The sequence below is a fragment of the Astatotilapia calliptera genome, chromosome 4 (assembly GCF_964374335.1).
Source record: "Astatotilapia calliptera chromosome 4, fAstCal68.1, whole genome shotgun sequence".
Taxonomy (NCBI): domain Eukaryota; kingdom Metazoa; phylum Chordata; class Actinopteri; order Cichliformes; family Cichlidae; genus Astatotilapia; species Astatotilapia calliptera.
The window spans coordinates 32,280,545-32,305,411 of NC_137425.1; the positions used below are offsets into that span (position 1 = coordinate 32,280,545).

General features: G+C 42.7%; 1 protein-coding gene across 1 annotated transcript; it reads left to right on the forward strand.

Moving 5' to 3' along the window:
- The first annotated feature begins 13,641 nt into the window (after nt 1–13,641).
- LOC113023854 (uncharacterized) lies at nt 13,642–17,202 on the forward strand. Its single transcript, XM_080300500.1, has 2 exons — nt 13,642–14,158; nt 14,615–17,202. Exons 1-2 carry the CDS (start codon nt 13,657–13,659, stop codon nt 15,127–15,129), a joined length of 1,017 nt encoding a protein of 338 aa, XP_080156626.1. The 5' UTR covers nt 13,642–13,656; the 3' UTR covers nt 15,130–17,202.
- Nucleotides 17,203–24,867: the final 7,665 nt, after the last annotated feature.

Sequence of the window (24,867 nt, forward strand, 5' to 3'; positions counted from 1 at the left end):
CGGGTCCTTCAGTATCTGCGCTGCTCTAGTCCGGCATCTCCTGGTGTAGGTGTCCTGAAGCGGGGGGAGAGCAATCCTGCAGCAGCGTTCTGCTGTACGGATCACTCTCTGGAGAGCTTTTTGGTCCTTCACACAGCTGTTTGCTTTCTCTTCTGGTTTTTTTCTCCATACAGGTGACCCAGGTGTTTTTTTTTTTTTTTGTTGTTTGGTTTTTGTTTTTATTTTTCTTCCCCCCCTTCTCACCGTCTCTTCTCCCCTTTGGTTTTCTTTCTCTCCCTCTCTTTCTTTCATTCTTTCTCCCTGTCCTATCCCCCAGTCATGTCTGTCTCGTTTGTAGGAACTGAAAATAAAATAAATTCATAATTATAATAAAGGTCAATCAAATGGACCAATATGGCAAGGCCATGATGATCCACTTGGTAAAATAAATCCGCTTGGCATCTTTCTTGGCCTTAAGACAACAATTCTGATGGCTAAAGATCCAAACGGGACACAAAAAAAAAAAAAAAAAAAAAAGAGATAGTCAGGGGCGGGACCTCTCTGATTGGCCGTGGTCCAGTTGAAAGTGCAGGTGGAAGTGGGAGGTGAGTAGCTTGAATAAAGCGATATCAATTCATTAAATCCTGAATCGACTTTTAAATATAACTGTGTTTTGCCAGAAATGCCAGATTCTCAGATTAAAGCTCACAAAACCATTTCAACAACAACCAAACAGCAGATGAGAGCAGGTACACGGACTCCACACAAAGACGTAAACACAGAACGGACCGACACATCAGAATCAACTTTGTCTTTCTCGGCTTTCTCACCCGACGGCCCGTAGACGGACACGCTGTCGGAGCTCGGCGATCCTGATACGTCCGGTCTGCGCTGTGTTTACATCTTTTTGCGCTGATTCTGAGCTGCAGGTTTTGTCTCTCTCCAACCAAAATCCACCGAGCCAGCAGCAAAAGGAGCAGCAAACTGCGCTTCACATTTGATCAATGTCGTCATGAATTTTGCTGTTTTGCTTCCACGACTATTAAAATCACACTTCATGCACAGCTAGCTCTCTCTCTCTCTCTGTGCTTCAAGAACAGTTTCCCGTCTCCAATCTCTGTTTTCTGTGTTATTCATTCGCTTATTACCCACCAGTCTACCGTTGTTTACAGCGCTGTGGCTGCTGTCTTTTTCTTTTCTTGTTTTCACTTAAATGACCTCGGACAAGAAAGCCTGTTTTTTCTGTTGTTCAATACTGAAGAAATTTAAACTTTATATGCAGAACATTGTAGAATATTTTTAAGGTTATCTGCTATAAAAAGCCAGACCAGGAAAATCTCCTTCATGTTTTTCTGTGTTTTATTCTCAGTTACTTTCACACAAAGGCATCTGCTGTGATGTTCACAATTCTGATAAAGTCAGTACTGATAAATGATCAGAATTATAATATTTCTGACTGTCTAAGGCTAAGTTGAATCGAATCGGGACTTTGAAAACCGGAATCGAATGGATTATAGAGATCAGTGATGATACCCAGCCCTAGTGAGCAGCCTAGGCACGACAGAAGTGGATGTAGCTGTAATAGGAAAAGAACTATTGCTAACTTTTCTGTTAAGGCCTGATCCTTCTGAAATTCATAGCCAGTGCTCTGACACGGTGTCATCAATCTTTGAATGCTGAAAAAGCACAGTGTATCCAGAAAAACACATATTATATAAATTATTATAAAATTTGTGTACGCCTAACTTTTGTGCCGGTACGCCCATGGCAAAAAGTTAGTCTAGAGCCCTGCGTACACCTGCAAAAAATTTTTTTACGTGGTCTCAATTTTTTTACGTGAGCTCAGAATAGTGTACGAAAAATAAGGCTATACTTTTTTTTTTTTATAACTTTTTATTGATCATTTTACAGTATGGGAATACAAAACTTAAGGTCAGTATGGGAGACATTCACAGTTCCAGTAATAGCATCTACTTACATCATGGTAATATTCATTTATTCAGTACAAAGGGGAGTACACAACCCATTTTTCCCAGAGCTTCTTAAATTTCTCGAGTCTAAGGACAAAGGTAAGCCTTTCCATTCCAAAAATTTCTTCCACTATCCCACGCCATTGGGCCCGAGTTGGAGGGTCTGCCTTTAGCCACCTACGGGTTATGGCCTTCCTGCAGCCAGCCAAAAGTATTTTCAATAAATAAATATCTTTATGTGGGAGTGCCGTAGGCAATTTGCCAAGATACAACGTATCAAATGAATAGTCTATTTTAATCCCAATTATTTTGTTTATCTCAAGGGCCACCTCCCCCCAATATGGCTGAATCCTTGGGCAGGCCCAGAAGACATGAAAATGGTTTGCCATAGGGGTTCCACAACCTCTCCAACATAGGCCCTGGCTCTGTGAGCCTGTTTGCCGAGCTGTGAGTTTAGGAGTGTTAAAGAATCTCACTACATTCTTCCAACCAAACTCTCTTAAGGACCTTGAATTTGCAGTGGTAGCCTGAGACTCACATATTCCCCACCAGCTGTCCTCCGAATTTCGTGAGCCTGATTCCCTCTCCCATTTATGCTTAATGTACAGCGTAGAGTGATTTTTAGAGGCTTGTATACTACCGTATATTTTCAAGACCATCTTTTTAGAGTCATTTCTCTCGTATGCCTCTTGAAAGATATGAATTAGGTTGTATTCGTTTTCATCTCTGATTAGCAACGTCTTGTTGTAATAGTCTCTGACCTGCAAGTATCTAAAGAAGTCGTGCTTTGCCAATCCGTATGTATCTGAGATGGTTTTATAGCTTTGGAATCCCCCATTTGTTGCTAGTGAACAAAAAGAAGTAATTCCTCTCAGAGTCCACTGTTTAAAGGTCCCATCCAGCCTGGCATAGGGCTGCTCAATTAATCGAATTTTAATCACGATTACGATCTGGGCTTTCAACGATCATTAAAAATGACTGAGCCGATTATTAGCCCCTCCCTCATTTATCCGCGACACCTTAAAGGCCGGTCCGTGAAAATATTGTCGGGCATAAACCGTCCGTGGCGCAAAAAAGGTTGGAGACCGCTGATTAAGAGGACCCGAGGGAAGCTCGGAAAGCTAAGCAGAAGTTATTTGGAGAGGAGAGTGACTGCCGTTGGTTGAAAAGATTAAAAAAAAAAACTTCAGTGGTGTTGCACACTATTTTATATTATTTTTTTAAAGTCATTGTTAACCCTTTAAAGCCGGTCAGAGCAGCACGCTCCGTTTTGTGTAACTATTTTTAAATCCCTGTAGAACCTGAACCGTGTAAGCTAGCGCAATAATTTGTTTTGCATATGAAACCGGAGGAGTTGTACTTACATCTGATGCCATCAGCTTGTCCTCGGTCACGGTTTCGTTCCACATATAGCTTTGCAAAAATTGCATAAAAAGCGCTTGCAGGAACAAAAACATAATATTCCAGAAACAGGCTTTGCCGTTCCTATCAGCTGTTCGTAACACTTCCCACAGTGAAATGATGCACATGCTGTTTTCTTTGCAAATTTGCATCATAGGATTGTTTTTTGTTTTTCCTGCAGTATATAAAAATTGCTGTATCTCCAAAATAAAACTATGAAGACACTCAAAATAAATTTCCTGTGGTGGGAAACTATTTTTTGCAACTTTATTGTATTTAAAGTTTTGAGGGATAAACCTCTTAAACTTCTCCAAGTAGAAATATATGTAAACAAAACAAAAGCGATTTTCAATTTTTTTTGTAGTTTATTGCACTTTTTTGCAATTTATGTAATTACTATGCACTTAATGCATACATATTATTAAAATATGGGCTATAACAGCTGTATTGATGTATAGCAACTTGAAATGCTCCCACAAATGGCACTACAGCATGTAAAAAAATAATATAAGCTCTGGTGGACTTGGTTCTATAGTAGGTCTTAAAGGGTTAAATAAATATCGTCAAATAATCGTGATCTCAATTTCAGTGAAAATAATCGTGATTATCATTTTTGCCATAATCGAGCAGCCCTAGCCTGGCAGGTACAAACTCCGGGTCATAAGCTATCCAATTCAAGGTCTTAGCCTGCTTTTCTATTTGTAGTTTCCCCACAACCCTGAACCATAGTTTCAGGGTGAACCGGGTCAAATGGTTCAAATCTTTGTAAAATTTTTCAGCTTGGTTCTTATTTCCTAAAAGAGACTGTAATGGGAAGTCTAATTGTGTAATTTCCATATTTTTCCATTTAGCTTCATAGTTTGGGGAACACCAGTTTACCAGGGGCTTCAGTTGTGCGGCGTAGTAGTAATCTTGTAAGCACGGCAAAGCTCTCCCTCCCTTCTCTTTTTTCAATTGCAGCGTTTTGTACTGGACCCTCGGTCTTCCGCCGTTCCAGACGAACCGTGAGATCCATCTGTCCCACTCGTCAAATTGTTTTTGGGGTATCTCCATATATGTAAGACTGCGTTCTTCTATTTGCGCATGTGATGCCATCAGCCACACAGGGGTAAATTAGTCCATTTTTTTTACCTTATTAGTTTGCTTTGCAGTTTTCTTCATTAATCATTTGGTTAAACCTAACACTGGTATTATGAGGCGCGCACATAGTAACATTGTGTGGTTTTTCTAAAATGTTTTGTTATATTAATTATGTTTCTCTTTCTTTGAGTTACCTGGGTTTGGGCGGTGGCTGTTTCCTGTCTGGGCAAAAGGCGTGGCTGAGGACTCTGGGAACAAAATGCCTGCTGTAGAATTAGGAGGGGATGTTTTTCTCATTATCATTTAATATTTTAATATGTCATTAGTAGTTTATTAGAAGTATATAACCAGCTTTGCATTAAGCATGAATTGAAGTTTTTGATCTTATATTATTCTTTGCATTACAGTGATGGTGATAACTTTAATTTGATCTTTCTTACAGGTACCAGAATAATAACATGATTTTCCATTGCAGATGTAACCATGATCATTCCATACACATTGCAGTTTGTTGCTCATTCTAGAGTTGTGCTCAAGGTAATTAAAGGTTAAAAGCTACAGCCAGCGCGAGTCTGGCTGATCTATGGAGGGCAAAGGCTTTGAGCTTGGAAGGCCGCACGCGCTTACACAGCACTTATAAGATGTCATTCTTGGTGATTTTGTGCTTAGTCATGTTTTAATATGTTTTAAGTAGAAGTAGCTGATCCAGCAATATTCATTTAATATTATATACTTGATTTAGAGCAATACACACTAATGGTCTTAATAAATGAAAGAGTCCTTGTAGTTGCCATGTTGTGTCTCAGCAGGGTACAGACGGTTCCAGGAGAAGGGGGGCAGTTAGCGTCTGCCCTCGGGAAGGAGACAATGTTATTCTTTGTGTTAAATAAAATTGTCAACATTGATTGTATTACACCTGTCACTACGCATGAGGGGGCGTTCTAATACCCTGATTTCATAAAACTATGGAAATGTGTTTTTTGAGATGAGATCTGAGACTGTCTGCATACAGTGTCCATCTCCCACGTGTGTGATCATTAAATCATCGTTTGACTCAACCCGACCGGACCAGTGTTGTTATTGTGGGTTTTTCCTCTGGTGTCCATCTCCAATATTTTTGAACCATAACATTTTGGGGGCTCGTCCTGTGGTATTGGGGTGGACGTGCGAGGTGTGGACGGTCTGAGGTTGTCGAGCGGACAGGCACGGACCAGGGATCTGATGTGAGTGAGCTTCCCGGGTGCATCTAAAAGGTAAGGCACTGCCTGTTGAGTTGATTCCCAAATTGTGCCAAATTGGGCTGCATTAAATTAAAAGTTTGCTCACTGACGTTGCTGGTGGGTGTCTGTTTTGATTTTGATGAGAATCACCGTGTGTTATGCAGTTAAAGTTGTTTAAGAGTATTTAATGAAGTTGAAGAAATATGAAACTGTTCCAGAAGTAACAGAGAATGTTGGGTTTGAGTCCCTGGATATTGAGCTGAAGGCTCAGGTAGTTTGGTAGGGAAATTAGGACAGAAACTGTTCCAGAAGTAACAGATACTGTTTAATAGTTTTACAAATTAGGACAGAAACTGTTCCAGAAGTAACAGAGACTGTTTAATTGGTCGTAAAAAAGTTATCTTTCTTCGGTAGGACCCGTTATGGTAAAATTTTACAAAATCGGTTAGGTTAAAATTATTATAGGACGGCAGCCCAGAAGTCTGCTAAGAAGCACATAGCCCGGGGGTTACGCCCCCTCCTGGCCGTGGACGCGCGGTCTTGACCTGTCGGCGAACAGGGGTAGTTCAGTTTTGGTTTAACTGTGGGGTACAGGGCATCCCGAAATAAGCTAGGAGTTACCGAGACTCCTCATCGTTTGAAACGGTGTCATGTGCTTGTTTGGACAAAGTTAAATTGAGTTAGGGATTTAGAAGTTAGGTCAGAAACTGTTCCCAGAAGTGACAGATACTGTTTGATTGATTACAAAAAAGTGAAACTTTCTTCGGTTGGACCCGTTAATTTAAATTTGTCGAAATTTGTTAGGTGCTGAATCTGTCAGGCCTGTCAGTGATTGTGAATATAAGACGTCTTTTGTGAATAGAGTTTTGTCTGAGCTTTGTGTGACCCTGCGTGTGATGAGAGCGCAGCTGCAGCGCTGAGAGCTATTTTTAGACGGTGTGAACATGCAAATGAGTGTGTGGCTGGGAGGAGAACGGAGCTTTTCACTTCCTGCCCAGAGTGTGTGTGAGCCTTAGAAGCAGAAGGCCTTTTATTGCTGAAAGTTTGTAAAGAAGCTGCTGGTTTTGATGTTATAACAATGTCAATAGTTTTTGATTTAAAAAGAGTGGTTTAAATAATTTTCAGACACACCTTGCAAATGTGCTTATAATGAGTTGGCACTCGGCCTTTGAAGGTCAGAAGCTTCGTTCGGCGTGACTGTCCGGATTGATAAAGTGTAATAAATGCTTTGAGTGCAGAGGGTTAAATGCAAACAAGCTTACAAACACATAGGTTATGATCAGAATAGGTCCCTAGAAGGCTTTTGAATGTTTTAAACCAAGTGGGAATCACTAGAACGTTATTTGTTAATCACAGTTGATTTATGTAATGTAAAAATCATTTAAGACTGAGTAACTTCAGTTTTTGAGGAGCATAAGAGAGTGTTCCTAGGTCAGAGTAAGCTGCTGTAAGTCAATTGAAAACAATTTAATTAAATCTTAAATATTTTATACTGATAACACAACTGATTTTAAGTCATATCTTTAAATAAGTAAAGTTCATGAAGTTTTCTGAGCTGCCATGACACAGAGAAAGTGGAGTGTTTCACCCTCAAAGGATGAAATGATGCTCTGCCTTTGTTGTCAAGTTCAAACATAGGCCTTAAATAAATATGAGCCACTGATAAGCGTGACATAATTAATAATCTCAAACAATAAAGCACATTGGGTGAGTGACCCAGATAACAATAATTTATGAGCACGCAATAAAGTGGACCTGTTAGAACCCCTTTTGACATTTGTCCCTTCAACAATAAATGATTATATTGTGTCCCATGCACTAAACAGTCCCATTTAATACTGTTAAATCGTTGTTTAAATAGAATAAGCAAACATGTCTGTGCTTTATTTTGCAACCTGTAACATACAAATAGTAGAGGAGGAGGGCCAATTGGAGGTGACCTGCAAATGTCACATAGTGACTGAGGAAGGTGTTTCACCTTATGAGATGACAGTGTGGTCCGAGATTGAGCTGCATGAGCTAAATGCCTATATACAACGTTGCCTATTTTTATTTCAAGGCTTAAAGGAGATGACTGAGCATGAAAATGATCCAAATTGGGAGCCCACAGAGGCCGCCCACTTTGCTCAGGCTATGATAGAGTCGGTACTAGACGGTTTTGATTTTGATATGCTTGCTTGGGAAATAATATAATTATCTGTGGAGATGTCTCCAAGCGATTAGTAGATTTAAAGGAGACAAATGTGTGCTTGAGAGTGCGTGGTTGAAATTGTGTGTGTGGGTGTGTGTCTGAAAGGCTTTGAAACATAGATTTGATTTGAATAAAGCTAATCACAGTACTATGGTTTGGCATTGAAGTAGAGCGAGCTATACAGCTAATTATTGAGGAGTTTGGATTTAATTGGTCCATTGCTCCCTCGCTCGGTAAACAACACAGTGAATTTGTTAGTTTGTGAGCAAACATGATATTGCTTTGGAGCAATTTTCTGTGAAAAATTTAAGGCTGTGTGAATGCATTTGAGCTGTGTTATTGTTTTGTGCCCCAAAGTTAACATGCAGTGTGTATGAGTTTATAACATTTATGTTACAGAGTGAAAAGTAATTATTAAAAGTGAATAATGAAAGAGGCTTGGTTAAGTCTTGACACACTGCGTTGGCTGTGTGTCTTACCAAGCAGATTACAAGGAGACAGTGACCCTGGGAGGAGCGAAAGTATTTCTGAAAGCTAACAGGCAGACATTGCGGAGTGATCCAGGAGGAGGAGCCGTAAAACGTCACAAAAAAGGGAGGTAAGCTTGTGTTTTAGGATAATGGCTGACGGCCCGAACACGACACCTACTGGGCACAGAGGCTATAAGCCTCTAAAGGAGCAGCAGCAACAGTTAAAAAAAGCTATTCGCTTAGCTTCCCCTGGATCAACAAAGTTAGCTGAGAAGGAAGCCAAAGCAATGGAAGCTGAGCTAAACAAGTTTATTGCTTCCCAACAGAGAGGGCTGGATGACAAAATAGCCCTAAGTCTTGTGCTCAAAATAGAAGGAGAGAGATGTGAGCAGCAATTGGAACAACTACAAGCCGAGGCAGAGAAACGTTCAATTAACTGGAAGATTAAACAACAAATCAAGAAACTACAGCAAACTCATGCAAAGTGTTGCAAGTGGATGTTCTTGTGGAATGGAGCATCTTCCTGGATGGAGGAGGATGACACACCTGAAACAGAAGATATGGAGAGCATAATGGAGGCTTTGAAACAACTGAAAGACCAAAATAAGAAGCTGGAAAACCAAATGAAGAACTGGATTCCAAAACCAGGAGATGCTAACAAGTATCACACAGCAGAGATTCTTCCTTGGGCCACATTAACATCTAATGCCGTAGGACGACAATATGTCATGCCTGTAATGACCCTCAGAGGAGGACAAGTTCAAGGCCCCGATGGACAGACGGCAGTGGTTGTAGGAGGAGTAGCTGATGTTGAATACACCAGAGCACCACGGGTGTTTCATAATAAAGGGCCTATGACAGTTAAATGTCAGTCCCTGAATGGGGAAGGGAAAGAGATAACATCAGCCGCAGAGGAAGGCTTGCCTTTGCCTTCTAGTTCACATGAGAGAGGAGACAGGCCAAAAGCCGAAGCATCAAGAGAGAGCCTGCCAGACCAGACTGGAGAAGCGGATTGGACCCCAACAAACGAGGAAATGATTTCACCGGTGGAAAGGATGGCATAACCGGCTTTCATCGGACTGCCAACACCAGCAAGAGAAGAGCAGGCCCAAACCAGGTCAAAACACTCCAAAGCAATGGCCAAGTCAGACACATGGGCAGGAGAAGTATTCGGACGAATGCTGGAAGCCCCGCAAGGGCTATTGGAAGTATTAAATACACTGAAGACCGTAAAGGACAAAATGACCAAAAGCATGGCAGAAGAGGAGAGTGACAATGATTCATCTACCACAGAGGAGGAAGAAGATGATGAAGATAACGACAGAGGAGGAGTCGCGTCAGAACCAAGTATAGCCAGGAATCTTAGGTCAAGACAGGTGAAAAAAGAGCAGGGACAGAGGAGGCCTATTTTTAAGAGTTCAAAAGGCAAGGGAAAATTGGGACAGTGTAAAACTGTGACCAAAGCAGAAAAAGCTGCGGGTACTCATTATAATTTGCCTTTAGTGGCTGGTGCAAAAAATGAACCAGTGTACCGCGCATACAAAGTAAGAGATTTGGAGGCATTGATTAAACAGCTTCCACCTATAACTGGGGGCGGAGCAAGGTGGTTGCGTGAATTAGGCAGACTAACAGAAGGAGAGGAGCTTGCGATTGGCGATTTTCGCGCCATTTCTGCGCGGTGTATGCTCGGTGGTGGGCTAGCAGATGTAGAGGCTATAGCTCGCACAACTTGCCATGCAAATGATTTTCCTTATCATGAAGTGCAATGTGCTTTGTCTGACGCAGTCCGTGAAAAGTACCCAACCCCTAATACAGGAGCCATACCTAAAATAATTTGGGACCCCCAAAACACACCTAGAGAGTTTTTAGAAAAAGCCAGAGATCAGTGGTTGTTAGAAACAGGTACCCATCCGGGTAGAGAAGGTGAACATCGGGCATGGTTTCGCTCAGCGGTGCTGGCAGGGCTGCCAAACCAGGTCACAGAAGATCTACAGAAAAACCCAGATTTTGCCGTAGCAGATTCGGTGCAGTGGGAAAGACACGTCTCACATCGTTTGCAGCTGGAGCAGGACAGGGCGAACAAGCAGAAAAAAGAGTTGGAGGAGGCACAAGCGTCTCTACTCAAATTACAGTTGGTGGAGGCCAGAAACAAAGCCAGCGAAAAGAAAAAAGAGGAAAAAGAAAAAACAGAAAAAATTATGATAGTTGCGACCCAGCCTGGTCCTGGGCCTGAATGGCCAGATAGTGGCCCGGGTCCCTGCACTAATGACGGATGGCCCGCCAATGCACCAAGGCAGAACCAACCCACAGGGAATTGGGGAACCGGTGGATCGTACAGAGGGCGTGGTGGCTCAGCGGGGGGAGTACAAAGAGCTCGTGACACGGGGAATCTCAGCAGTGTGCCTTGGAATGTCTGTTGGAGGTGTGGAGCAGAGGGTCATTGGAGCAGAAATTGCCCAGAACGTCGTCAGAACAATCAAAGAAGAGGCTACCAATCCCAGGCACGTGGAGCTCCGAGAGCAAGAGGTGGCTCTAGGGGAGCATATCAGGCCCCAAACCCGAGTGCAGCACCAGCCACGCAGTATCCAGTGGCTGACTGGAGGGAGGACCAGTACTGAAGGGACCCGGAGGGACCAAACAGTATGGTGCTGGCAGATCCCATGCTGTTAATGACTATAGAAGGGACAGAATTGCCCTTCTTGGTAGACACTGGAGCAACATATTCAACCTTGAGAGCAGCACCAGACAGTGCAACGTTGTCCTGCCACACAGTGAACGTGGTGGGTTTTTCCGGGATCCCGACAACTCTGCCAGTGACTGACCCAGCTTTGACAAAGCTGGGCAAGCAGACTTTGAAACACAACTATGTGGTGTCATCGCAAGCGCCAGTAAATCTTATGGGCAGGGACCTGCTCGTGAAGTTGGGCGCCACAATCACATGTTCAGCAGATGGATTATCTGTGACTCTGCCAGGGGGCCAGCATTTTCCGTGCCTGGGAACAAGTTCAAAGACTCAATATCTGCTTCAAGACTGTGAAAGAGCAAAAGTCAACATCTACTGGGGGAGATTAGTGAAAGAGGATGTTCTGAGGCAATTTCAGCTGTGGAGACCCTGGATAATGAGCTTGGCAGTTTACTCCCCTCCGCGCGACCCTTACCACGTTACCCTGTTTTATGATAAAGAGAATGACGACACCTATCGTGAATTATTTCAATCTGATCTTGAAGGTCAGACGTGGAATGTGCAAACACATGACATCTACATCGGACCAGAAGGTGTAGCCGCGGCTGTGAAATTAACTGATGAACAACGGCCTTGGTACAATGTGGAAGAAAATTCAACCCCTCACATTACATTGGAGGTCCACCAAGGTCATGGTGCAGGTGATCTAGGTCCAATGGTCAGGCGAGCACTGGACGACACAGGGTGGCAAAGAACTCAAATTCCTAACTTATCTTATGCTCCAAATTGTAAAACCTATCGCATAACTTGTGCCTGTGAGGATATAGTGATTTTGGAACATAAAGAAATTTTAAAAACACATGGTGAGGAGTGTGTAGATCATCCTCACGCAGTTGCTGGACTGTCGAATCTGCCTGACAGTCTATGGTCAAAAGGGCCCACGGATGTTGGCCTAGCTAAGTGTCCTCCTGTCTTGTTCCAGCTCAAGTCACACACACCGATCAATAGACCACAGTATAAACACAAGCCTGAAGCAGAGGCAGGAATTACAGAAACAATAGAAGGCCTGCTAAGGGCCGGGGTGTTAGAACCCTCTCACTCACTGTGGAACACACCAATTCTACCAGTGGAGAAACATGGAACAGGAAAATACCGTATGGCACATGATTTGAGAGCCATTAATGAAATATTGCTCTCTACTACTGCACCGGTACCAAATCCGTACACAGCTTTATCAGCTATCACATGTGACCAAAAGTGGTTCACGTGCATTGACCTGGCAAATGCATTCTTTTGTCTTCCTCTGCATGAGTCACTCAGAGACATTTTTTCATTCACATACAGAGGCCAACAACTCAGATACACACGTTTGCCACAAGGCTTTGCACTTTCTCCAGGCATTTTCAATCAGGTGCTTAAAGAAGCCCTGTCGTCATGTAATTTGCCTAATGATTGTACATTAATACAATATGTTGATGATCTTCTCATTGCAGCCCCGTCAGCAGCGGATTGTACAGCGGCATCGTTCGTTGTGTTGAATAGGTTGGCGGAATGTGGCTTTAAAGTAAGTAAAGACAAGCTGCAGTTAGTTCGCCCTGAAGTGACCTTTTTGGGCCGGGTAATCGCACACAAATCAGTGGGTTTGATGAACACACACAGAGACCAAATTTTGACACACCCAAAACCGCGAACTGTGAGAGAAATGCTTTCTTTTCTTGGTTTAACAGGTTACAGCAGGCAGTTCATTCCGGATTATGCAGGCAAAACTGCCCCTTTAAGGGCCCTAATGAAGCAAGTTGGTGTTCGAAACTTTAAGGCTGAGTTGCCTTGGACGCCTGAAGCTGAAGCCGCATTTATTAGGGTAAAACAGGATTTGTCAAGGGCCTCAGATTTAGCCACACCCAATTATGACGAGCCATTCTATTTAGATGTTTCTGAAACAAACTCAATTGTAAATGGAGTGTTGTTTCAGAAAAAAGGGGGGGGTAGAGAAGTGCTCATGTATGTTAGTGTAAAACTACATCCAACAGAAGCAAAGCATCCTACATGCACACAACATGCAGCAGGGGTTGCTAGAATTATCCAAAAAACAGCACATGTAGTGAGAGAACACCCACTAAAAATACTCACTACACATAGCATAGTGGCATACGTAAATTCACAAGCATTTTGTATGTCACCACGGGCACAACAGAGACTGAGCAAAGTCTTAGAGGCCCCAAATTTGACATTCACACATGAAGGAATTAACATGGCAGATTTAATGGGTGTAGGGGAACCACATGACTGCGCCAAAAGAGCACAGATCGAGGAAAAGATTAGAGAGGACCTGAAGGCCGAACCCATACCGGGAGCTGAGGACTGGTTCACCGATGGATGTTGCCACCGAGACGAAGGAGGACTGAAAGCAGGGTATGCGGTGGTCTGCAGAGTAGGAGGAGATTATCAGGTCAGAGAGTCAGGAAGGATTGAGGGAAAGCAGTCGGCCCAGAGAGCTGAAGTGATAGCCTTAGCTCGAGCTTTGAGACTAGCCAAGAACAGGAGAGTGAACATCTACACCGATTCGGCATATGCGTTTGGAGCAGCGCATGTGGAGCTGCCTCAGTGGAAAAGAGCAGGATTCAGAACAGCAACCAAGGCACCTATCTCCCACAAACATGAAATGGAGGAACTGGAAAAGGCCTTGGCTGACCCAGAGGAGGTGAGCATTATAAAATGCAAAGCTCACTCCCAAGGAACCAGTATGGTGGAAAAAGGAAACCAGAGAGCAGACGAAGCCGCAAAGGAGGCCGCAGGTTACAAAGGACAGAGACAAATGATACAGGTAACATCAGAAGAAGAGATACCTGTTGACCTGATTGAGGAAGTTAAACGGGCCCAGGAGGAGGCATCCCCAGAGGAAAAGGGGGTGTGGAAAAACAAAGGAGCCTGGCAGGATGGACATTTGTGGAGGGGGCCAGACGGGCGCCCCGTGCTGACAGCCAAAATGGCAGAACAGAAGGTGGATGAAGCCCACGGACTTGCCCACGTGGGGAGAGCCCAGATGGAAAGAAATTTGTGTCATTGGTGGCATCCTGAGCTGCGAGGAATGATAAGGGAGAAGGCCAGGATGTGCTTAATCTGTGGGGCACACAATCCTAAGCCAGCAGTAAAACCGGAAGTGGGTAAGTTTCGGCCCCCTGAGAGGCCGGGAGAGGAGATTGTTATTGATTTCACTGATATGATTGATTCCGGGCCGGGCGGTGTAAGATATTTGCTAGTGTGTGTTGACGCTTTGACCGGCTGGCCAGAGGCCTGGGCTACAAAAAAGGAGGATGCTAAGACTGTCATTAAGTGTTTAATCAATCATTACATTCCCCGTCATGGGTTCCCGAAAAGAATTAGATCAGATAATGGAACCCATTTTAAAAATCAAGATTTGGAAAAAGTAGAAAAAATGTTGGGCGTCCAGCATAAATTTGGAACGGTCTATCATCCTCAGTCTCAGGGGAAAGTAGAAAGAATGAACCTAAATTTGAAAAACAAATTGGCAAAAATCTGCGCGCAAACAGGGCTAAATTGGGTCGCAGCCCTGCCGGTTGCGTTGATGACCATAAGATGTTCTGTTAATCAATCCACAGGTTTTACACCATACGAGCTGCAAACCGGGAGACAGTTTCCGGCACCTTGGACGGTGGGCTCGGGTGAACGGGACAAAAAGGGGAACCGGTCCCACGCAGACTACTGGAACGAGCTAAAGGCGCTAGTGTCCAGTTTCACGAAACAGGCGGCTTGTAAGGGGCCCACAGGAGAAGGAGAGGTCCCGGACGCGAAAACAGTGTGGCTGAGAGTCATCAAACGAAAGTGGAAGGAGCCCCGCTGGACTGGTCCATATGAGGTATCGGCTCGGACGGCGACAGCGGTCCAACTGAAGGGGAAAGGCGACACCTGGTATCACTGGACGCAGTGCGCAGCTGCGCACGAGGGCTTGGTGAGGAAGGATCAATCTCAACCCGACGCAGGTGAAATTGAGCGGCACAATAATCCCTCACACCTGTGCAACGGACCGACCGGTAGTCTACCCGGAAGGTCAAAGAAAGAGGAGCAGCCAAGGAGGAGATCGCCGCGCCAACGAAAAGGAGCGGTATCACACTGAACACCTAAAACAAGAGAGAGGCTCTGATAAAGGGCTTTGAACTTTTTACTACACCATAACATTCACATACCACCATGCCATCACAACAATTAGACACTGGTGATGAAAAAAGAGTCTCAAAAGCCATCACAATGTTCAAAATTATTATGAGTTTGATGTTAACTATGTTGCTAATCATGGCTATTTGTTTTTTGATTTGTTTGTTGCAGACCGACCCGGGAAACCAGTCTGAGCACGGAGGCCATGCCAGTCCGGCGTTGTTTGATACACCAAGTACATCACGCGTGGTCCATAGTGATTTAAGGTTGCGGGCAAGAGTGAAGCGCGAGGTCTCTGGTAAAAAGGATGAGTGTCTCAGCACATATGGTGGTTTAGAATTAGATTATGTTATTGGTTCCACAACTTCCTTTACGTTTGATCTGTGTGATGTTGTTAATTGCAGGGACGTCGGCAGTGCTTGGAGGGGATACAATGTGTGGGTCTGTTGGGATTATTCAGTGAGTACGCACTGGGAGAGGGGAAATCGTCCTTATGACAGCTGGTGCCGTAATTGGGACCAGGTAAGGGGTTACACTGGGCAAAATTGGGAACCGTTAGAATCAGGATCAGAAAACGGGCTTAAACTACAGAGGGATTTTAGCCCCTCTGGAAACGCGTTAACTTTGTCATTGGGGAATTGGCATCGCAAACAATCTATGTATTTAATTTTGGGGGTGGAAATAGCGGGGGTTGATCCAAAAGGGTTAATTAAAGTTAATTTCCTAGAAAAACTAATCGTTCTGCTTTCTTTCCAGTGACTCCAAATAAGAATGTAGATAGGATTAATTATGTTCATTACAATGTACTGAGGCTCTCTAACCTGACCAGAGACGGATTGGAGGGGCTAGCGAAGCAGGTGGGTCCGACCTCGTTAATGGGAGTGCAGAATAGAATGGCCCTTGACATGTTGTTAGAGCCTTTCTGAAACTATGCATGATCACTCCGGTGTTGGTAATCCGTTAGAAGGCTGGCTGACCTCAGTGTTCGGACGGTGGAAGGGGGTCATCGCTGCGGTCATGTTTTCTTTGTCTATTGTGGTGGGTATTATGGTTATTTGTTGTTGTCTCATCCCTTGTGCCAGACGAATGTTCAAAAGTATGTCTGTGAGGTCAGTGGACCGTGGAGTCATTACTCCAATGTCCATGATGCCAATGATGCATGTGGAGCTGAATGTGTAGGCCAAGGAGGGACACAACTGTTTGTGACCTCTGGATTCTCCAGAGGTCAACAGAGGGAATTGTAGAATTAGGAGGGGATGTTTTTCTCATTATCATTTAATATTTTAATATGTCATTAGTAGTTTATTAGAAGTATATAACCAGCTTTGCATTAAGCATGAATTGAAGTTTTTGATCTTATATTATTCTTTGCATTACAGTGATGGTGATAACTTTAATTTGATCTTTCTTACAGGTACCAGAATAATAACATGATTTTCCATTGCAGATGTAACCATGATCATTCCATACACATTGCAGTTTGTTGCTCATTCTAGAGTTGTGCTCAAGGTAATTAAAGGTTAAAAGCTACAGCCAGCGCGAGTCTGGCTGATCTATGGAGGGCAAAGGCTTTGAGCTTGGAAGGCCGCACGCGCTTACACAGCACTTATAAGATGTCATTCTTGGTGATTTTGTGCTTAGTCATGTTTTAATATGTTTTAAGTAGAAGTAGCTGATCCAGCAATATTCATTTAATATTATATACTTGATTTAGAGCAATACACACTAATGGTCTTAATAAATGAAAGAGTCCTTGTAGTTGCCATGTTGTGTCTCAGCAGGGTACAGACGGTTCCAGGAGAAGGGGGGCAGTTAGCGTCTGCCCTCGGGAAGGAGACAATGTTATTCTTTGTGTTAAATAAAATTGTCAACATTGATTGTATTACACCTGTCACTACGCATGAGGGGGCGTTCTAATACCCTGATTTCATAAAACTATGGAAATGTGTTTTTTGAGATGAGATCTGAGACTGTCTGCATACAGTGTCCATCTCCCACGTGTGTGATCATTAAATCATCGTTTGACTCAACCCGACCGGACCAGTGTTGTTATTGTGGGTTTTTCCTCTGGTGTCCATCTCCAATATTTTTGAACCATAACACTGCTCAACAGGACCAACCATGGGCTTACCAGGAGCAGGGGTGTTTTAGGTTTAGTTAGGTTATTCTGTGCTTAGTTAATATTAGTGTGTGTTTTGTTTCCCCCTATTGTGTGTTAATGGTTTGGCCAAATTATTATTAAAGCTACCCTCATGTGTCTTTGTAATTAGGTCAGTTTGTGAGTTAAGTTATGTCTCACTTTGTTTTGTTTAAGTTTCTGGAAATTACTTTTCGTAGAGTTATATTTAGTTGACTTCTTTTATGGGCCTGCTAACTATGTTTTTGAATTTGAACAGCGCAACATCTCTAAAATGAGAAATATCCTGTCTCAGAGTGACGCTGAAAAACTAGTTCATGCATTTATTACTTCCAGGCTGGACTACTACAATTCATTATTATCAGGATGTCCAAAAAACTCCCTGAAAAGCCTTCAGCTAATCCAAAATGCTGCAGCAAGAGTCCTGACAGGGACTAGAAAGAGAGAGCAGATTTCTCCTGTTTTGGCTTCCCTTCATTGGCTTCCTGTTAAATCCAGAATTGAATTCAAAATCCTGCTCCTCACATACAAGGTTTTAAATAATCAGGCCCCATCTTATCTTAATGACCTTGTAGTACCATATCACCCTATTAGAGCACTTCGCTCTCGCTCTGCAGGCCTACTTGTTGTTCCTAGAGTATTTACAAGTAGAATGGGAGGCAGAGTCTTCAGTTTTCAGGCCCCTCTTCTGTGGAACCAGCTTCCAGTTTGGATTCAGGAGACAGACACTATCTCTACTTTTAAGATTAGGCTTCAAACTTTCCTTTTTGCTAAAGCATATAGTTAGGGCTGGACCAGGTGACCCTGAATCCTCCCTTAGTTATGCTGAGCCTGGTTCTGCCAGAGGTTTCTTCCTGTTAAAAGGGAGTTTTTCCTTCCCACTGTCGCCAAAGTACAGATATGTGGACGACACCTGGGTCAAAATCAAGACACAAGAAGTGGAATCCTTCACTGCGCACATTAACGCTGTGGATAAGAACATCAAGTTCACCAGGGAAGACACAAAGGACAACTGTCTGCCTTTCCTGGACTGTGCTGTGCACATTGAAGAGAACGGCAAACTCAACATCGAAGTTTACCGGAAGCCCACACACACGGACCAGTACCTCCTCTTTGACTCCCATCACCCTCTGGAACACAAACTTGGAGTAATCAGGACCCTACACCACCGGGCAGAACATGTTCCCTCTAAGCCTGAAGGAAAAAAGAAGGAACACACACATGTAAAGGAAGCACTCAAAATGTGCGGCTATCCTAAATGGGCGTTCTTAAAGTCAGCAAAGAGGCACAGAAAAGAAGATCAGACACCAGCGAGGGAGGACAGACGTAACAACATTGTCATCCCCTATGTAGCCGGTGTATCAGAGAAACTCAGGAGAGTTTTCTCCAAGCATGACATCCCAGTGTATTTCAGACCCAGCAACACACTCAGACAGAAACTGGTTCACCCGAAAGACAAAACGCCAAAACACAAACTTAACAATGTGGTGTATGCTGTACAGTGCAGCGAGGAATGCTCAGACCTCTACATTGGAGAGACCAAACAGCCACTTCACAAGCGCATGGCACAACACAGAAGAGCCACCTCCACAGGACAAGACTCAGCAGTCCATCTGCATCTTAAGGATAAAGGACACTCTTTCGAGGATGCCAATGTTCACATTTTGGACAGAGAGGACAGATGGTTTGAAAGAGGAGTGAAAGAAGCCATCCATGTCCACTGTGAGCGACCATCTTTGAACAGAGGCGGGGGTTTACGACACCAACTCTCTTCCATCTATAATCCAGTTTTGAGATCCCTTCCCAGACGCCTTAACGCCCACTCACATCCTGGGCCATCTGACCTCAGGAATTCGCATGATAAGGTGGGGCCAGGTTTCACAATGAACACACCCGAAACTCTGGCTGATTGGGACCCACGCCCAGTTTCCCACCTTGGCTCAGGCGATTAGAGGATCATCAGGGGGTCCTTTTGTCCCTCTGTGGGGGGAAACTCCCACTAGGTTTATATCTGGGACTCTCCACCATTTGACCTTACAGCTGAAGAAGCTTCTCGGATGAGAGGTGAAACGTCTTCAAGCAACTTAAAGAAGTCCAGACGCTTTTCTTTGCAAGCTCCTTTGACTACTATAGATATCATTTCAAGTAAATTGCTATAATCTTTAATAATGTGATGTGTTTAATCTTAGCCAACATTATCCTGTGAAAATGAATGTGTTTTGTTAATTTCTGCAACATGGAAGCTAATACAGTGAAGGGAAATAACAGAAGTGTCTAGTCTAGGGGTCTCAAATTTAAATGAGTGCTGGCAATGTCATCTCACGTGAGGGCCAATTTAGTGTTCAAGTAGTTTAAAAAAAACAACCCTACAAACAAACAGGAAAACACCCACAAATATTTCCAAAAACGTAGTGTTGCCTTTATCTGAAGTACTAAATAAACAAATAGGTACTCTCTTTCTGACCAGATACGTGGCAGCGCTTCTGCTATAATTTTGTTCATATTTAACAAAATAAAAATGCAGATATAAGTGTACACATTCATTTTTGACTGCTAGTGAAAACTGTTTTGTTTACAAATAACTCGCTCACTGAACTAAAACAGCCAATCCATCCACATGTTTGTACTCTCTGCTCATAATGGCTGCATATAAATTTTTTTTTTGCTTTTTAAAGAACTTACATACCCAAATGTTTCTGTGGACCAGCGTTCAGTTACATTCACCCTGAACATGTCAGAACTTACTCTGAGCAACCTGCCATGTGTTCTGCAGAGATGTTATAGAGGGGTAACTGCCTCAAACAGCTACGCAATGAAGACCTCTTGAACTCTGAGCTCAGATCAACCAGTGATTGAAAAAGACTATTTTGAAATTAAGCAAAACTGAAGAACCAAGTGCAGTTTTTTCGTACTGACAACAAGTCTTTATAACCTGCTTGATTTTATTCTTGTTTTGTTTATTAGTTTTTCTAAGAGCAGTTCTTGATCAGTATGTAAAAGAATACATATAAACACAAAGATTCACATTGAGCAATCTAATTCTATGAAAGTACACACCTTGTTAAACATTCACTAAAGTGAATGCTAACCTTTCACATTACTCACCAAGAACTAGTCATCTTGGAAGACAAAGGTGTTGTTTTTTTGTTACCACGGAAGTAATGGTGAATTCAGAATTTAGTCTAAATGCCATTATATAATTATCTAATTTCATGTGATTTCACTGTGTTGCTCACAGTTAGTAAAAATACATTAGATTTGCATAATTTTCAGCTGTAATTCTAGTATTTGAATGAGAAAAACCCATCGATGCTATGCTTCTTATAAATACACAGAAACTGAGGTTAGAGAATGCAGTAAGAACAAAAATAATAGTATAGAAATGTCTTCTTACCGTTTCCACTTTTTAAGTTTCGCTGATCAGCAGGAATCACTGGAACCTCTGAAATCCTGTGAAAACTGGAGGTCATCCACCATCGGCACTGCATACAGGAAAGAGGGCTGTCTTTTTCTCTTCTGGTAATCCCAGACAACAGCGAACCTTGGACAAAACAAGGTGAGGGTTTTGTGACTCCACAGTGACTCCACCCTAACCTATCAGGGTGGAGATTTCAAACAGAAATCCAAATGTAACAAACTCATGAATCTGCTTCCTACCATACAAAGCATGGCATGAAGCATATTTTATAAATAAAAGATTTATAAAAGAAAGTTTTGCAGATAAGTATAAAAGATAAGTATCTATAATACTTATCTTTGCAAATTAAGTAGATTTTTTTTAATCTTTTTGCTTAGCTATAGGGAAAGGTAAAGAAGCCCAACTGTAATCCTGCTACACACAACATCTATATATTTGCTCATAGAATAGCAGTTTTTGGATTATTAAAAAAAGTTGTTTTTTCAGAGTTTAAAAGCAAATCTATAATTCTCCCAAACTAGTTTTCAGTCACTAAGCAGAGGACACATTTATTGCAAATACATGCAATAAATACAGAGACCGTTGGGGATCTAACTGCCTCACAAACAGGAAGAGACGTTTTTACCTGCTGCCATCAAGGAGACGTTATCATATGCTGAAAACAACAAAGACAGAATGACTGGAGTTTCCACCCCCAGGTTGTCAGGCTGAATTAAGACTTTAACTTAATCCTGAATCTATTAATGTAACCCCATTAATGTGATAGATGACAAATCTGTGTCTTTAAGATAGGTAGATAGACAGATTCTATTTATATATAGGATTTGCTCAAGGAGTTTCATTGACTATATGCGATGCATTTCAACAAAGAATATACTTTGATTCCCTCCAGTGGAAAACAGTTGTAACTCTAAATGTACTGAGGTGTATTCCAGGAAGCAGCTTTAATGTAGTTAGAGGCTGATTTCTGTTCCACAAAATGCTGTTTTTTCTGATTGAGGACAACAAGACAACTTATGTTTTCCATCTGGACCCCTACACTGAAACATTTAAGGTACCGCACATTATTGTAAGTATGTTTTGTCAAGATTACATTCACAGTTGCTGTTTTGTTTGAATACAGCCAAACTGAGCTAACAAGGTTTGGACACTTTGTAAGTCTTACAAAGATATTACTTGTTAAATGCATTAATCTGCACAGTGGCACAGTGTTTGCTGACACAACATCGTTGGTGAACAAGCTCTTTTTTTCAGGACATAGGATCATATCAGCAACCCTGCAACGTACAATCCTTCAGAAACTGCCCCTCTGGCTTTTTCCACTTTAGTGATTAATTCACTAACCCCATAACTTGCTTGGATGGCAAAATCAGTGTCGGCATAAACTTTGTGAAAAGGTTCTAGTAGTTTTTGGTAGCCTTCTTTATATCTGTTTGGCCAATTTTTTTCCCCTGTCATCTCCCTTGTTGTTCTCACAATTCAACGTGTTTAGTCTCATGCGACTAAACATGGCTTGAGATTATATTCCTTAAGTACAGCAAGTTTCTCCTTACATATAAGGCAGGTCGCTTTTCAACCAAACTCACAAAAAATACTGCAGAGTCCATCTTTCTTGAAATTATCGGTCTACGTCATCCACTTTCCTTTAGGTTTGGAAAGCAACATTTTCTGCTTCTTCTTCTGCTAATATTACCATTTCTTCTTCAGCTGCTGCGGTTTCTTTGCCCTGCTCTAGTCAAAAACTGCACTTACTTTGGAAATTTAAATGATAAATTACTTAATTTTTTTTTTCATTGCAGAAAAAAACCAAAAAGTAACTTCAAGGGCAAAATTGCATTATATATTTTACATCAATTCACAGGCTGGAAGAAGGGGAGGTGCGGGCTGGAAGTGGCCCGGGGGCTGTGAGTTTGAGACTAAACACAATAAATAATAGAATATATTGAAAAGTTGTTATTGCTGTGATTGCTATGTGATTTCCTGGTAATGTTCATAGATTTAATGCAAATAATACATTGAAATAGGAATATTATAAATGAAAGAAAATTGTACATTTACAGCAGGAGTCGGCAACCCTAGGCACGCGTAGTTAACTGATGGCAAGACCGTAGCTGGACTGGCCATCGGGCATACCAGGCATTTACTCGGTGGGTCGATGGTAGGGTTGCCAACCGTCCCTTAAAAAACGGAATTGTCCCGTATTTAGAAACAAAAGTACACGTCCCGTATTGAGCTAATAAGGGACGCACTTTGTCCCGTAATACAGTGAGAATCAAAAGTAGTCTATAAATGTTAATGGAATTAACGCTTTGTTTGAAAACATAATTCCCAGCCCCTCTCCTGCTTTGTGACCAATGAGCTGACAGCACACTTATGACAATTCGAGTATGACAATTCAGATTACCGCTCATCTCATTGGTCGAGGAAAGGTCGCTTACAGAGAAAATACCGGAAGACAACAGATGACCACAACAACAAGCATGGCCAACAGGGAAACAAACGCCGACACTGCGGTGCAAGTCTCCCATATGGAAAAGAAATAGTAAAAACTTATATGTGATTTACTCATGAAAGTGGCCACTTTCTCATTACTTTCATACATTGTTTTAGTAAGTATCCAAAACATACAAGTTTCATTGTATAATTTTTCAAGGGATCTTATATCTGTTTTCACTCTTATATGCTTTTCTCTTTCATACAAGTTTCACACAAGACAGATACAAACTTTATAAGATTTATATATATCTTTTCCATATTGGCTCGAACGACAGTAAACCTAAAGCTGGGCAAACACTGTGCGATTTTTTCAGTCACGTTATTCAGCTCCTGCTCAAACTGCACGATTGACTCGCAGGGGTTAGAAGTTGGTAGGTCACGATGCAGGTCTCACACTATACCGCCCGATGCTCTGATGCGACCTGAGTGCTCACACTGTGCGTCCATAAAATGAAGTTTATAACAGAAAATCTGTCGCGCTCTCTCTCTCTGTCTTTCACTCACACAGACACACCACCACCATCAACTTTGCTAAATTGCTAATGAAAAACATTGATCAGGCAGCTGTGATTGAGCAGCAATGTAAATCCAACTATTTTCACGGTTGTTGTGGTCGTGATAATTTTGTGATGCCACATCGAAAAGGCTCGGATGAGCTTTCTAAAGTTCTACAAGTTGTGCCTCCATCGCTTGTGTCTGGATCACACGCTGCACAGCCGTGCTGCTCTGTCTTTTTCACCGACGTTTACGTGTTTGCGCGTGATTGATGATCGGGAGCTGGTCGTGAGGTGTTAATCGCTTCTCGTTACCCCACGTATACTACACGATGCACGATGAAGGCCAAAATCGGGCCGATCACCAAATCGGTCGCACGACTCAAAAATCGTCTCAAAATGGGCCAAAAATCGCACAGTGTGAGCCCAGCATTAGAGCAGCAATGTTTGATCGCTCAGAGAAAGAAAAAAAAAAAGGCTGCAAAAGTACAGGGAGGACTGGGAAAAGGAAAACACCTGGCTCGGAAAATGCACGATAACACCTTTAAAACGCACTGCACTGTGTGCCGGCGCACTTTTTCCATAGGCATGCTTCTAGTGGTGGGCACATGAAGAACATGAGGGGCATGAAAGCTCGGGGAACCCTTAACCAATGTTTTGTCCACCAGGCCACGGCAGAAGCAGATATGGTAAATGGCCTGTATTTATATAGCGCTTTACTAGTCCTTAAGGACCCCAAAGCGCTTTACATATCCAGTCATCCACCCATTCACACACACATTCACACACTGGTGATAGCAGCTACATTGTAGCCACAGTCACCCTGGGGCGCACTGACAGAGGCGAGGCTGCCGGACACTGGCGCCACCGGGCCCTCTGAGGCAACGGGTGAAGTATCTTGCCCAAGGATATTTGGCATGCAGCCAGGAGGCAGCCTGGGATCGAACCACCGACCTTCTGATTAGTGGGTGACCTGCTCTGCCACCTGAGCTACAGCCACCTCACATTCTCAGTCTTTAACTGAGAATTTCCAAGGGCTCCACCGAGCCCCATGAGAACATAAGATGTAAAGTATGCTCCTGTGCCAAATAATCCCAGGGAAGCGAGGCGGAAGAATTTACACCGCTCCTTCAATTCGATCCTCTCCTCTTCTTC